The 14826-nt window shown below is 32.3% G+C and overlaps 2 protein-coding genes across 3 annotated transcripts; one reads left to right on the forward strand and one right to left on the reverse strand.

The window, feature by feature from the left end:
- The first annotated feature begins 1143 nt into the window (after positions 1-1143).
- LOC120086097 (cytokinin riboside 5'-monophosphate phosphoribohydrolase LOG3-like) lies at positions 1144-4196 on the forward strand. Of its 2 annotated transcripts, none has more exons than XM_039042541.2 (7): positions 1144-1303; positions 1595-1692; positions 2503-2533; positions 2621-2720; positions 2840-2910; positions 3609-3752; positions 3883-4196. In XM_039042541.2, exons 1-7 carry the CDS (start codon positions 1178-1180, stop codon positions 3922-3924), a joined length of 612 nt encoding a protein of 203 aa, XP_038898469.1. In that variant the 5' UTR covers positions 1144-1177; the 3' UTR covers positions 3925-4196. The 2 variants fall into 2 exon arrangements, with proteins under 2 accessions (XP_038898469.1, XP_090174238.1); XM_090318112.1 differs by having other exon boundaries at positions 1165-1303; positions 1590-1692.
- Positions 4197-5252: 1056 nt separating this feature from the next.
- GH9B7 (glycosyl hydrolase 9B7) lies at positions 5253-9312 on the reverse strand. The gene is made up of 6 exons (XM_039042540.2): positions 8714-9312; positions 8271-8554; positions 7485-7922; positions 6591-6726; positions 5943-6109; positions 5253-5853 (listed from the first exon to the last, which is right to left on the reverse strand). The coding sequence occupies exons 1-6, from the start codon at positions 8925-8927 to the stop codon at positions 5521-5523; spliced, it is 1572 nt and encodes a 523-aa protein (XP_038898468.1). The 5' UTR covers positions 8928-9312; the 3' UTR covers positions 5253-5520.
- Between the last annotated feature and the right edge of the window lie 5514 nt (positions 9313-14826).

Consider the following 14826-nt stretch of genomic DNA (forward strand, 5'->3'; position numbering starts at 1 on the left):
CGACTGGGTGCGGCCGACGACGAACGAATGAGAGGATTTACACCACGGACGACTGGGTTTGGAAGAGAGAAGTGAGAAAGAAGAGGGTCTGAAGAGGGAAGTGTGAGAATGAGAGGAAAAAGAAAATAGGGGGAGAGTGAAGAGGAAAAAATGAAAAAATTGGGGGAAAATAGAAAATAGGGGGAGAGTGAGGAGGGAAGAATTAAACGGGTCTTTAATGTCGGTTTAAAACCGACATTAAAGATCCGCTTAAAAAAAAAAAGAACCGATTTCACTTTTTTCAACCGACATTAAAAGCCCAAAATTCTTGTAGTGAAAAACACGCAACTCAGAGTTGAACAATGCTAGCATGAGTACAATTTAATAGAAATTAATATACACTCACTTAAGGTTCGAGAGGTTCAGAATTTCATTTACTCACATTTGTTTTGCTAAAAAAAAAAGCTCACAATCGGACCTTGTATTTAATTTCCATAAACTAAAATTGGTGCGTGAGTTGTTAAATCATGATTGATTACCTAATGTTGGGTTATAGTAAATTTAATATTATATGTACACTTTAATCTTTTCCTTTATGGAGTTGAAAATTAGTTGAAAATCCAAGTAATAGTATCTATATTGGAAAGAAATAAAATAATAATAATAATAAAAGACTTAAACATTGGTTAAGTTTCAAACTCATAACCTCATTGTTTGGTAACTATATTAAAACACCTACCAACTGAAAAAAAAAATTAAGTCGATAAATTATAATAATAATAATTTTATGGAAGGGAGATTGGATACAACATTACAACCTGAAGACACAGCAGCAGCAAAGTATACAGGAACTATCTATATATATATTAACCGAAATGGGTATGAAGGAAAATATAATATTATATGGAAAAAAAAGGCATTATTATATTACAGAGAGTGATGTTATTATAAATTCAAAATGGAGGTGGAGAGGGACCCAGAAAGGAGCAGAGTGATGTCGTTTTGGGAGAACGCTGACAATTTCAACGTGAATTTCGTTGTGGATAAAAATCAATTCTCCACGAGTGGAGAAATAAATTTTGTAAAGAGATGTGATATGTCGGGAGAGCTTTTGTTTTTTTATTTATTTATTTATTTTCTCATTGGCGTATAAATTAAATTGGAGTGTCACCTAATATTTGACACCTTCTTTCTATCAATGGAAACTCAACTCTTTCAAACGAACACCAACTCCAGATTTAAACGAATTTGTGTCTTCTGCGGCAGCAGCCCCGGCAAGAACCCTTGCTATCAACTTGCTGCTCTTCAACTAGCCCAACAACTCGTAAGTTGATAAGTTACGATAAATTCTGTGTGATTTAATGTTGATTGAAATTGCTTTTATTCATATTTCTTATGCTTTCACTAGCGGAATTGGGTTTAGGATTTAGAGTTGTAAGTTATGTTATATTTTGATGCGAATTAACTGCTTATGATGAGAGAAAAAGGCTGGAGAGATTATTAATAATTAGTGACGTAATATAACTTTTTTGTTTTTAATTTTCATTTTTAAGTTTGGAGTTATGAATAATTAAGAATGTGTAGATAAGTGTTAATGAAGGATAAAGTAGTGCAGGTGGAAAGGAACATCGACTTGGTTTATGGAGGAGGGAGCATCGGCCTTATGGGTTTAGTCTCTCAAGCCGTCCATGATGGTGGTTGCCACGTCTTAGGGTAACTTTCTTTTAAAAAAAAAAATATTTTAAATAATAAATAATAGCAAAATGTCACCATATTCATGATAGACTACTATTTGTATCTATGATGACAGAAATAGACACAAATAATTATCTATCGCAAATAGACAATAAAATTTTTCTATATTTACAAATATTTTAGTTCATTTTCTTATATTCGAAAATCGATCCTATAGGTTGAGTTAACCATAATTTGCCAATTTTGTTTTTCAAAAAATTATAGGAAAAAAAGAATATTTTTTTAATTGTTTTTTCCCTCCCACGGAAAAAAGGGTGTGAAATCTAGTATGTACTTAAAAATAGAGCAATATTTAGGTGCAACTAAACTACACTCGTCTCCATGCATCCATCGATGTTATATAGCAATTTGTGGTTAAATACTTAGATGGACACATGAAGATGAGTGCAACCTGCGATGCATCCAATTATTTTTTCTTTAAATATTGCTCTTCTTTCCTTTGATAAAGTTATTTATTATTATTATTATTATTATTATTTTGCCTTTTGGTTCAGAGGTTTAATTCTTTATTTTTATATGAATATTTGGTATCTCAAGCTACATACGTCTCTTGAAACTAATCATTTAATTGTTTAACTAGGCTTTATAACATGACAAGCTCTCTTATTTGTTCTTTTATGTTTTTTTAAAAATATTTTTGAATTTTTTCTACTAAATAATTAGAATTAGTTATAAAAAGATACGGACCTACCGATGAAAATGCATCCAAGTATTTCTCTTATATATATCAATAATGATTTGATAGCTTAGTTTGGGTTTTATTTGCAGTGTGATTCCAAAGACACTCATGTTAAGAGAGGTAAAATTATGGATATTGTTTTGTAACATATGTATATCTATGATATAATTTAAAGTCATTGGAGATGATGGGGTAATATTTTCACAGCTGACCGGAGAAACGGTGGGAGAAGTAAAGCCTGTATCCAGCATGCACCAACGTAAAGCTGAAATGGCCAAACAAGCTGACGCATTCATTGCCTTACCAGGTCTCTTCAAAATCCCTCCTTCTTAATTAATAATCTTTATTAAAAATGTAACTCAACTCCTAAGTTAAATTAAATTAAACTTCTCTAAACCTTTTAGTGAATTATGATTAATTTTGCAGGTGGGTATGGCACTCTAGAGGAGCTACTGGAAGTAATCGCTTGGGCTCAACTTGGAATCCACGAAAAACCCGTAAAAAAAACCATCTCACTTTCTTCTTTTAATTCCCCTTTTAAATTTAACTGCACCCAATTGAGGCTCAATTTCATGCCTTTTTTCTCTTATTAAATCCTTTACAATAGAGCTTCCAAAAAAGTCAGTCAATAAAGCATATATAAAAGATAAAAACGTGAGTGTGTGAGTGTGTGCGTGTGTTCTTTTTTAATAATGGCCACTTCATCAGTAGGCCAAGCATTATCCATATACCAAAAAAAGTTTGTTGCTTTTTCATCATTGCAACCCAAGAATAACAAGATAAATAATTATATATTACTTTGAATTTAAAAATAATGAATTTATTTCATATTTTTATATATGTATTTAACAAGATAATGTATTTTAAACTGTTTTTATCTTTATTTAATATAATCAGACAAAATATTTAAATTTTATAGTCTGAAATGTATTAAAAATATAAAATTGTTGATTTTAGAATTTGTACTACTTGAATCACATCATACGAAAATAATTTTTAGAAATAGAATTCCAACAAATATTTGTTGTTCTTACTAAATTTGAAAACACAAAACAAAATTTGAATGGTCAATTAAACAAGTTTTTATTACATATTAAAGATGAATGATCAACCAGCGAAGTGAATATTTGGTGGAGTAATTGTTGAACTGAACAAAAGAGATTGGTTATTAGTGATGTGTGGTGGTGCACTGTAGGTGGGGCTGTTGAACGTTGACGGCTATTACAACGCCCTTCTCTCTTTCATAGACAAAGCAGTGGCTGAAGGTTTTATTACACCAGCTGCCCGTAACATTATTGTTTCTGCCCAGACTGCCCAAGAACTCATGTTCAAGCTTGAGGTAACATTTTCTATTTTAGTCAACCAATCATTTGGTTACACGTGGGGAGGATCTATTTGCTGGCCCCACATAAGTTAAATCACAATGGAATCAACGGCAAGAACTTGATTCTTTTTTTACTTTGGCGAAGGATTACAAGCCCAAGCACTGTGGAGTTGAAGGCTGGGTATGATGGGACAATGGAGAAACAAATGGGTCTCAAATTTAAAATCAGATATTGCCCCTTGACTTAGTTTCATTATTATTTTGGACCAGAATAAGAAAATAATTAAAAATTAGACAACAATTTTATGTCTGTTTGTGTTTTGAGCTTGTGCCATCACAGTTTGTTTCTAGTTCGCTGTGTTGATCATATCAAGCCTCTCCATTTTAACTTGTAAATGTGTCTCCTTAGATGGCGGAACTGAATCTTATAATTGATGGGAATTAGTTATCCTTCTTCAATGCTCCTATTGAAGTTTGATAGAGCACTTACTAAGTTGTTTATCATCAATACATATTGTTATGAATAATTTTAAACTAATAAAATAAATCTAAAAGTACAAAAAAAAAAGAAAGTTAGACCGAAGCCGAGACTCAGCCTTTGGGCCGGCATCACGTGGGCATGTCCAATTCAATGAAAATGCAAATTATCTTATCAGATTAGAAAATAAGCGAATTCCGAGTAACAAGAGAAACCCAGGTCAACCTCTTATATAAATACATCATTACAACTCTTAGAGAGACAATTAGAATTTTACTCTCTAACTCTCTAACTTCCAAATTCTTTCGTTTTATGACTTAAGTATCGGAGTTTGTGTGAAAGGTACCATACTAGTGTGTAGATTTTCTCTTTTGTATACCATATTTTTGTCTCTTCAAATAAATTCAATATCGATATTACGTAAAGATAAATATATTTTTTCTATCCAAATTTTGGTATCAACACTTATCTTAAACCATTGTTATTTAGAATATGAATTATTTATTAGTAATTTACAGAAACACTTTCTGTCATTTGTGTTATAAATGGGGTGGCCTTTTATGATTAAAGTATTGTTTTTTAACAAAAGTACCCATCTCAAAAGTGGTCTCATACACCTTTTGATTAGAGGAATCTAGAAGCCTATCATAATCTAATTAAAAAGAAACACGGTGGGTTGCACTATGTCCAAAATTGGAGTGGACAGAAGGATTTTCCAAAGGTTATGGTTGTGGATAAAGGACGCATAAAAAATGAACAAGTGTGCAGCTTGCTTATGTTTAATTTGCCCTTTTTTTTCTTTTTTTTTTTTTTTTTTTTTTGTGCTCCTAAAAACACAAGTCGCCATTGACATCTGTAAAGTTGCAAATTTTGAAGTTTGCAAACTGAAACATCAGACATGCCCTCTGATTTCTATACAATGTCGCATCACCTTTCTTTTTATTAACGTGGAACAGACGCATCGACCTTTTGAATTGGCCTTGGGACCTTTCATACCAACTCATCTTGTCAGCAACAATGAAATGAACAGACAAAGCAATAACAAATTCCAAAATATATATCACTCAAATAAAGAATTACAAACCATAATTCTTCAAACAAAGGCTCACTTCAGATACATGGTTAATTTCACTGTGCGGCTTGGCTTTTTGTTAGGGGCTTGGCAAACGCTCACTCACTCGCGAGAAGTAAACTCATCATAGCACTAATATTTTCCGATACAAAGAAGTGGTAAGCTACAAGAGATATTATACAATCACAAATTTAGATAATATGATAGAATTATATGTATATATACGGGTTGCATTAGGTGAAAGACTGCACTGCTGAGGAGGTGGTAACTAAACTCGATAGCAGGCCGACAACAAGAGCGCTGTTATATGTGCTTGGTTCCCCTTGCATTGAATTGTTTCGTGAGTCTATATAGGTGTCATTGAGGAAAGGACCGCCAACAAGAGCTCCATAAGCTATATTTGGGTTGGGTTCGGTGGAGTCGAGCCACTTAAAGCCATCATTACACTTGGTTTTGGCATCAGCTGGGATCGATGCACCTCTGTGGTGGACATATTGTGGGAATTTGTCACCATATCCCACGAGATAGCTCATTTTCAAAGGATTGTTGCCCAACACATAATCAGCCTGGAAATAGAAGCGTCCAACTTAAAATCATTATGGCTTTCTCAAGAGAAAAGTATATGTTGTTTGTGCTAGATAAAGGGTTTGCTTACCTGAGATTTGGCAAATTTTCTTAGGTCTGCTGGTGTGTAGGAGTCTCCACTGCAAGACAATTTTGCAGTTCTGGAGGTAAGCATGTAATCGCCGTAAAGAGAAGCTAAGAATGCTGAAGACACAGGATGCTGCAGAGAGTTCCATTCGCTGACCCATATGAGACCATCTGACCAAAAACATCGTTAAATAAGTTAAGTTCTAGACGACAATGCTGCTATAATATTCCTGATCCAAGGGATGACAAGAAATCACATCTTATGTAGTTATTACATAGTTGAAATAAAGGTTAAAATACAATTGTAGTCTATGTACTTTGGGTTTCATTCCATTTTAAACATTGTACATTTGATTATCCAATTTTAGTATATATACTTTTAATAAATATTAGATTTAGTCCTCCAAAGTTATCTTAAAAAAAAAATAATCAAAATTAGTTAAACAAGAATAGTATTTGTCATACAAGAAGACAATAAATCTTTTTAGAAAAAATCAGCAATAAACTCACTGCAGCGTGCAGGGACTAATTTTAAGAATTACTGAGAATGAGTACATGGCCTGGTATTAGACATTTGAAACTATAGTGACCAAGAACAAAATCCGAAGTACATCAACCAAAATAATATTTCAACCTCAAATAAACTACTTACTGTCTGTTCTGCTACTTGTAGCTGTTGGAGACTCTGGGATTAGACCACACATGACAGCTTCAGCTGTTTTCTTGTACACTTGAACTGACTTCGAAATACCTTCGGAGCCAAAGAAGTTTAACCGAGACAGTAAAACCTGCATAGACATTGCAGAGTCAGTGACAAGGTTAAGATGTCAATGTTCATTAGCCTCTGTTTTCACTGGATTCCAAAAGATTAAAATTGTAATAAATTCGAAATAAATTCATTTGTTTATCATTTAAAATTAGAAGGATTCAAAATCAAAAGTGGTTTACAACCTTTTTCTTATGTAAAAGACTTTGCATAGCAGAGTGCTTGGATTTCGCATGATTTCAAAGCTAATCCCATATGTAACTGCATAAAACCTCAACTTGCCTTTCATAAGTTTAAGGTAATTCCTGATTCCGGACAGAGTTACAGGGGGAAAGAAATGCTCTTTTTTTTTTTTTTTTAATGAGATGTCAAGGAACAAGATGATACGTTTACTGCAGGAAAATGAAATCTAGCTATGTCTGAGCCTACAGCAAATGATTTTAGATTAAACATCGATCTAGAGTTTCACTCTCATAACATTGGTCTGATCAAGACTTCAGACGTTCTTATTCCCCTTTGCTACACTCCTCACTATTAGCTTCTAGATTCAATGGGAAGTTGGGAACTGATGTTCGTGTAGGCTGTAAACCGATATAGAGCAACACGATGGCTTAAGAAAAAACATATCAAATGGAAAGAATGTTGAAGTAAAATTCTTTTGTTTAGCTAAAACTTTAGCTAATCTCATCATTATCTTTTTTAGCGACAACTGACAATAATAAAATTCTACATTCTACCACATAGATAAGAATCTATCACCCAGTTAAAAGAGATACGTACTTGGGTTGCTGCATGCTTGTCATCCCAACTAAACCAGGTAGGACTTCCCCATTTCGCATATAGTTTCCCATTGCTTCCAGCCACATAATCAAGGTAGGCTTCATCCTCTGTTGCATGGTACAGCCAGCTCGCAGCCCATAGAAGCTCATCTCCATATCCTGATGAATTGTAGTAGGTTTGGACTTCAGGAATATTGATACTGTATAAACCTCGATTTCCATCAGCAAAAGAAAACAATTCTTCAGCATGTTTAAGAAGCTTGTTTGAATAGGAGGGATCAGATTTCTTGTACACAAGAGATGCAGAAGCCATAGCTGCAGCAGTTTCGGCTGCTACATCTGTTCCTGGAACAGAGGCATTGATCTGTACAAGTGGCCTCTTCTCTGCCATGGTTTCAGGCCTATCCCAACAGGCATGGTCTACCTTAGGATCTCCAACCTGCAAAGTATCACCAAAAGATTATATGAGAGCCTTTCCTACTGCATAACTTATAAAACAATTGAGACCAACTTGAATCTGCAAAGAAAACCAGTAACACCTTACACTAATATGTGATATAGAATAAACCACTAAAAGTGAGTGATCCAGGCTAAATGGTCTAAGCATGAGCATCCCAGAAAATAAATGGAAGCTTTTCCAGCAGTTACTCAGTCTATAGCTTTAGTTTCAAAGAATTACATAACCGATGCCAAAACATCTTTTCGTTTCTAAACTAATGAATTCTACAATTCATATTATAGAGATGCAAGAACACAAGAGCAATGCAATGAGTAAATAAAGGTTTACCTGAATGTAAAGCACATTTTCTGCAGGATGAGCATTGATAAGATAGTCGGTAATCCACTTGAGAGAATCTTTGGCAGGATCCAATTGACCAACTGCATCCATCTGGTCTCCATACTCCAGAATGGCCCAAGATAACACTGTGGCAGTAAAAGCCATTGGGAAACCAAACTTCATATGATCCCCAGCATCATACATTCCCTTAGACAGATCCAAGTTCGCTTCACTTCCATCTTTCAACCCCGAATCCCCTCTCCAAGATATTTTGTTATCTACCAACTTCCCAGCTGCAAATAGACTTTCAGTTTAGACATATCGCGAGAATGCCACATTTGTACATTAAATCCACAAACCAACAAACAAGACATTGCATCAAAATCGAAAAATCTAGTTGCGAAAACATTCTTGTAGAAACAGAAGATATTAAAATGAGGAGATAATATTACACTTCTGCACATCGAAAAACCTCATGGCCATCTTGAGAGCATCGGAATATTTCTTCTCGATTGCACCAGGAGGTCCAGGAACTGGAGCAGGGTCATCATCAGAGTGACTCGATTTCTTCTTAACTGCGAATACTATAGCACCAGCTATCAAACCAAGAATCACCAAGACCAGAAACCATCCACAACACCCTCTAGACCTCGATTTCTCTCCCATTTTGCGCAATGTGAAGCTATTACTGCGTAAATGCTACCGCTCAGATGAATAAAAGAACCAAGATCTAGCTCAAACACAATACATTGCGACAGTGGGGAAGCATGGGCAATAGAGAGGCCTGTAGGGTAGGTGGAAATCTGGAAGTGGTAGATAAAAGGCTGTCAAACCAGGATCTGTTCCATTGAGGGAAGTGTGATTAAGGAAATGATTGGTTGAAATTGGAAGTTAAAGGAACAAACCCTAATTAAAGAAATGGGGGAAGTTGGATCTGAGCTTGTAGAGAAAGACTTTTATTCTGAATTTGGTGTGGATTGTGGAAGAAAAGATCTCGTCACCGACAATTTTGTTTTCACGCGGCACACTATCAAATTTCACGATGTATTATTGTTTTATATTTACTAATTGGTGGGTTTCTATATTTTTTTAGTCTTTTTCATTACGAAGAATGTGGGCGCAAGTGGATGAACGGTCAGATTACGGAGCGTGAACACACGCTCCGTCAGTTATTCATCACACATTAAAATGGTTCCCCACGTTGTAACCCGAAACTGTTGTATATTGCCAACTGGTGTGCGCCCCCTCATTTATTATCATTTTTTATTGCTTGGTATTGTGTGGTTTTGGACACAAACTTGTGTCCATATCTAATAAATATTTTTGTTTCATGTTTTCATTGAGTTTGAACATATATGCCTTTTGACAAATAACTTAAATTCTATATTTAAAAATTATTTTTGATTTTATGATCCATTTAAATTTTATAAATAATCTTTTATGTTATTATAGTATCCATACTTTGAATTTTAAAAAATTTTAAAATGTAGAATTATATTAAATAAAGTTTAAAATATTTGGAAATAAATATGTCAGATTACAAATTCAATTATTTTTAAAAAATTATAATATATTATAAGTTATATATTATTTTAAACTAATAATTATTCATTTTTTTTTAAATATAAAACATGTTTATAAATAAATTAACAATAGTTTATTATCAAATAATATTTGGTAGATAACTACAACTAATTTTACCATTTATAAATATGGTATCAAACACATTTGAAATAATTGTTTAAATGAATTACCAATTTCTAAATCGATTACCAAATACATATATGATAACATGAAATACGACTTATTTTCAAATTTCTGTTTTCAGGTCAAGTACAATCGGAAATATGCTCATTTGACAATTAACATTGAGATTGAACTCTTGATTTTAATGTTGGTCTATCTACCAAAACGAACATAACTCAATTGACATGTAGTATGTACTAGTGACCAAGAGGTATATTAGTTCAAGCCTCTACCCTTTATTGAACTTAAAAAAAATATTTGATCTATCTAGTTCTAGTTGGTAATGAGACGAGTAACATTTATATCTTATGGAGATTGTGAAATCTCCCCACATTCACCAAATGTGGGGTAGTTAACATGTCCTCAGATGATGCATTATTATTATTATTATTTATTGAATAATCATTTAGGCTTAAAGAGTTATGATACCATATTAGATAAATATGAAGTTTTACTGTATCTAGTAGAGATAGAGAGACAATATCTTCTAATGTGAAATCCTTAAGGGCACTTGCAAAAAAGACAAAACAAAATACATTAATAAGGCTCATAGCCCACATGTTTGTTATTTGCAAAAATGGCAAAAACGAAACTTATCCCATGTGTAACAAATGTAATATATCACAAGTGCCCTCATTACTTATATACATTTGATATACCCAATACACTTGATACACTACTGATATATATTTGTTGCACTATTGATATATACTTGATACACCACTAAAGTATTGATATACTTGATAATAATGTACTTGGCAGATAAACTACTATAAATTCGTTGATTTGACTGATATACTTGATAATGATACATGTGACTAATATACTACTAATAAACTTGACATTATCACTTTTTTATAATGCTAATACACTTTATTGATATATTGTTAATACATTTGACTGGTATTGTTAACACACTCGACTAATATAGTGTTGATATATTTGACTGATATATTGTTAATACACTTGATATTATGCACACATACTCTCTTTTTTTAAAAAAATGGAGTTCTTATTCTCAACAACACGCCCCCCCCCCCCCCATCACTATTTCACACCAGCACTCCTTCACACCATCTGTCATCAGCCACTGCTCCACATCGTCGTCTTTTACGTCCGTCGACCGCCACGTCCAGTCGTCAGTCATCAGTCGGCCGACTTCACCACTTCTCTCTCTTATATCGTTCTTTTCCCCAACATCTCTCTTTCATCAACTAACACTGTTGCACCCCATCTCTCGCCACCCACCGCTCCACCTCCTCACTGCTTACCTCTGTTGACTGTCACATATCCGTTCACCATCTGTCGGTCTCTCCGCTTTTCTCTCTCTATCTTTCTTTCTCTCAATTTATTGTTTAGAGCAAATATGGAATAAAAAATAATTATAAATCCAAAATTGAAATTTTTACCATATTTACAAAATATCAAATATGGGTGATCCACCTATAAATAATATTCAAATGGCTACCATTCAATCTCCCAAATCCTTATCATATCTAAATAAATTAATTAACGATAATCTTGTCTTCTAAAAAAAACGTTAATTTTGTTGGTTTTTTCACGATTTTTTAAAATTTTATTCCATTTTGCTAATGACATTTGTTTACTTTAGTGTGAATTTGATCTTGTTCTTTTAAACTACTTGGTTAGTTGCGCATTCGACAGTGTAAACTAAAGAATGTGTTTGTTGTTTGCAATAATTATCTCACATTGAGTGGATATTATTATTGGGGCAAATTTCATAGGTTTTTCAAGTTCTTAATCGCATATTCTCATATAAATAAATCAATCATGCTTTCTCAAATCAATTCATGATACTATTCTATTTATTTAATTATCCATTATAACGTTATAATATTGACAGTGAATTTTATTATCCAACAAAAACTTAGCTTAATTAACATCTATATATATTGAAAATCAAGAGATCTGTAGTTTAAATCTCCATTTGTACTAAAGAAAAAAGTGGATCTTATTAAATACCAACTCGAAAATTTAGAGACGAATTAGACACTTTTAAAAGGGATACCAAGACAAATGACAAATTTAAAAGGTGAATTTTAAAAAATAGCTACACGCCCAAATTTAAAATGACAATTTTTTTTAAATGGCAAAATTATATTTTTAATTAAAGAATTCAAATTATTAGAAAACCCAAATACCCCTTCAGAACTAATACCTAAAATTACAGTGTGATTAGGGAAATCTAAAATTTCAAAAATATAATAAATTGCAAATCCCAACAACTTCAATCGATTAATAAATAAATAATCATTTACCGATAAAGATACAGAATAATTTAGAACTCCAAATCATATGATTTTATCTACAAAATTTATAAGATATTTTTTTTGTCCATCTTTAAAAATTTAGGAGTTTAATGAAAATATGTTTCTTTTCAAGGAAAATATGCTTGTACTTGAAATTAAAAAAAAAAAATACACACAAATACGTAGTCATTAACGATTAGCATTAATCTTATAGTAACTCTAACTTGCAGAAAAAAATCCTTATCATCTAAAAATTAAACCATCAGTAAATTGATTTACAATTTTAGTATAGTTAAATTAAATAATCTGTATTTGAAAAAATTGAAAAACAAATTTCAACATGAATGGGTAGAAGGAGAAAATTCCTGTATTAAGAAAAGTGAAAAATTAAGTAAATACTTATATTTTACGAAATTTTCTAAAATAAAAAAAATATAGAAAACTATTTACACTAGCAAAATTTAATTTTATTTGATAGAAGTTTATTGAAGTTTATCAATGTCTATCAGTGATACAAACTTATTGAAATCTATCAATGATACTATATGATAGATACTAATAGAAATCTATCAATGTCGATATTTTTTGTTATTTCTATAAATAGTTTGACTTTTTTTTTATATATGAAAATTTTCCTAAATTTTAATAGATTTTAGAAAAGTTTTCCATTCAAAAAAATGCAAAATGTAAATACAAATACAAAATACCTTGTTTCTCCCCTCTGCGTTTAACGCTGGACTTTAATATATAGTATTTATTATCTAACTACCAATTAAAATGTTCAATCTCTCATTCTCACATGTTGTGAATTAAAAAAATGTCATTCAATCCTCGACAAACTTCTTCACTCCCTTTGTGCAAGATTTTTTTTTAAAAAAAAATACCTTAACTATCTGGCAAATAATTTTTTGTTCAAAACTCGTGAAATAAAGTGATGGGAGAATTACAAATATTAGAGGAAAATAGAGTAAATATTGAGAAACAAAGACGTATACAATTAGCCAATTAGGTTGAGCAGCAGATATCTCGCTCTCTTTAAGGAGATTCAAGTTATGTGTAGTGTATATTGAAAATCTCTATATCAACCACCGATGCAACAGATATTCTCTGACTTGCCCTTTTCAGGATACAAGAACCCAACTGAAACGTTGCATAGCTCAAACCACTCTGCATTGAAAGGTTGAACTTACTCCACAACTAAAACACCCCATTTTTTTAACCAATTTCTCTTAAAAACGCTGATAAGAGAAAATACGAGAGAAAGATATGTTGAGTATTTGTTGGTGTATTTTGAGAGAATGGTAAGAATCCTTTTATAGTGAAATTTTAAATCTAATATTTATTATATATAATCAATAACATTTAAAACTCAACTACGTTTTGGATACAAAGAACTCTCTTTTAAATAAAACTCCAACTTTAAGTAAGTTGTTTAAATGAGTATAACGACATTTCCCCACTCATTTTTTAATATTTAAAATAAGCATCAAAATAGAATTGGCCAAAAGAAATATCATTATACGTCATACAGGTGTAACTATGCGTTGAATCTTTATTAGTGAAATAATAATCTTTATTCCAATGTTAGTAATGGTCTCTGATTTGAACTATAATGCTAAAAGGTAAAAGAAAACTTATTATTCACATACAATTATTTAGGTGTTGACATGAGCTTTATCGGTTAGAAACTTAGCATTTTAGGCCTTGTGCTTATCCCAGTATTTCATGAATGTATTTGAGAATAAGTCTCATATTTTCGTAGTGAGTGATCTCACTCTCACACTCATATAAGTAAAATTTTCCAAGGGTGCTCTTATAATATAACACACTACACTCACAAGAACTACAAAATTTATTAAGAGCTTATTGAAAAACTCAACCCTCCACATCGTTATAGGATAATGCACTCACATCATAGGGACTGATTAATATATAGAGATAGTGCATTTCTTGACCACCTTATAATTCGTTGTTCCCTTTGAACCTAGTTCTCAGAATCTTTATTCACTAGGTGAGTATCCTTATATATGGCTCATGACAATTAAAAGGGCTTCAACCCCATCCCACTCGATGTATTCCAGACCCTTTCTTTAGTTATGGCCTTTGTTAATGGATCTACAAGATTACTCAAGATTTAATGTAATTCACATTAATGATCTCATTACTCAAATAAGATCTCGCAGTACTATGTTTTCTTCTTATAGGTCTGAATTTACCATTACAAAAACGATTTTTTACTCTACCAATTGTGGCAGTGCTATCACAATTTATCAAGATAGGAGGTATTGGTTTCTCCTACATTGAAATTTCATATAATAAATCTCTCAACCAACTTGCTTCCTCACTAGCTGAAGCTAAGACAAAAACTCTACTTCTATAGTAGAGTTGGTATAATTGTTTGATTTCAGATTTTCAACAAATATCACTACCTCCCAAGGTAAAAATATACCATGTAGTAGATAGAGAATCACTTGAAAATGTATTCCAATCAGCATAAGAAAATCCTTCAATAATAGTAGGATATTTTTATAGATTAAGCCATGATATTT

The sequence above is a fragment of the Benincasa hispida genome, chromosome 9 (genome assembly GCF_027475165.1).
Source record: "Benincasa hispida cultivar pf3 chromosome 9, pf3_genome.v1.1, whole genome shotgun sequence".
NCBI classification, from domain to species: domain Eukaryota; kingdom Viridiplantae; phylum Streptophyta; class Magnoliopsida; order Cucurbitales; family Cucurbitaceae; genus Benincasa; species Benincasa hispida.

What these genes read in the sequence shown, in the direction of transcription:
- LOC120086097 (XM_039042541.2), top strand. Translation starts at nt 1,178, where the DNA reads ATGGAAACTCAACTCTTTCAAACGAACACCAACTCCAGATTTAAACGA. An exon ending in AGACACTCATGTTAAGAGAG is followed by an intron (nt 2,534 to 2,620) that starts GTAAAATTATGG and finishes ATATTTTCACAG; the next exon opens with CTGACCGGAGAAACGGTGGG. An exon ending in AACTCATGTTCAAGCTTGAG is followed by an intron (nt 3,753 to 3,882) that starts GTAACATTTTCT and finishes ACTTTGGCGAAG; the next exon opens with GATTACAAGCCCAAGCACTG.
- GH9B7 (XM_039042540.2), bottom strand. Translation starts at nt 8,927, where the DNA reads ATGGGAGAGAAATCGAGGTCTAGAGGGTGTTGTGGATGGTTTCTGGTC. An exon ending in AAAATGTGCTTTACATTCAG is followed by an intron (nt 7,923 to 8,270) that starts GTAAACCTTTAT and finishes GATACTTTGCAG; the next exon opens with GTTGGAGATCCTAAGGTAGA. An exon ending in TACAAGTAGCAGAACAGACA is followed by an intron (nt 6,110 to 6,590) that starts GTAAGTAGTTTA and finishes GTTTTTGGTCAG; the next exon opens with ATGGTCTCATATGGGTCAGC.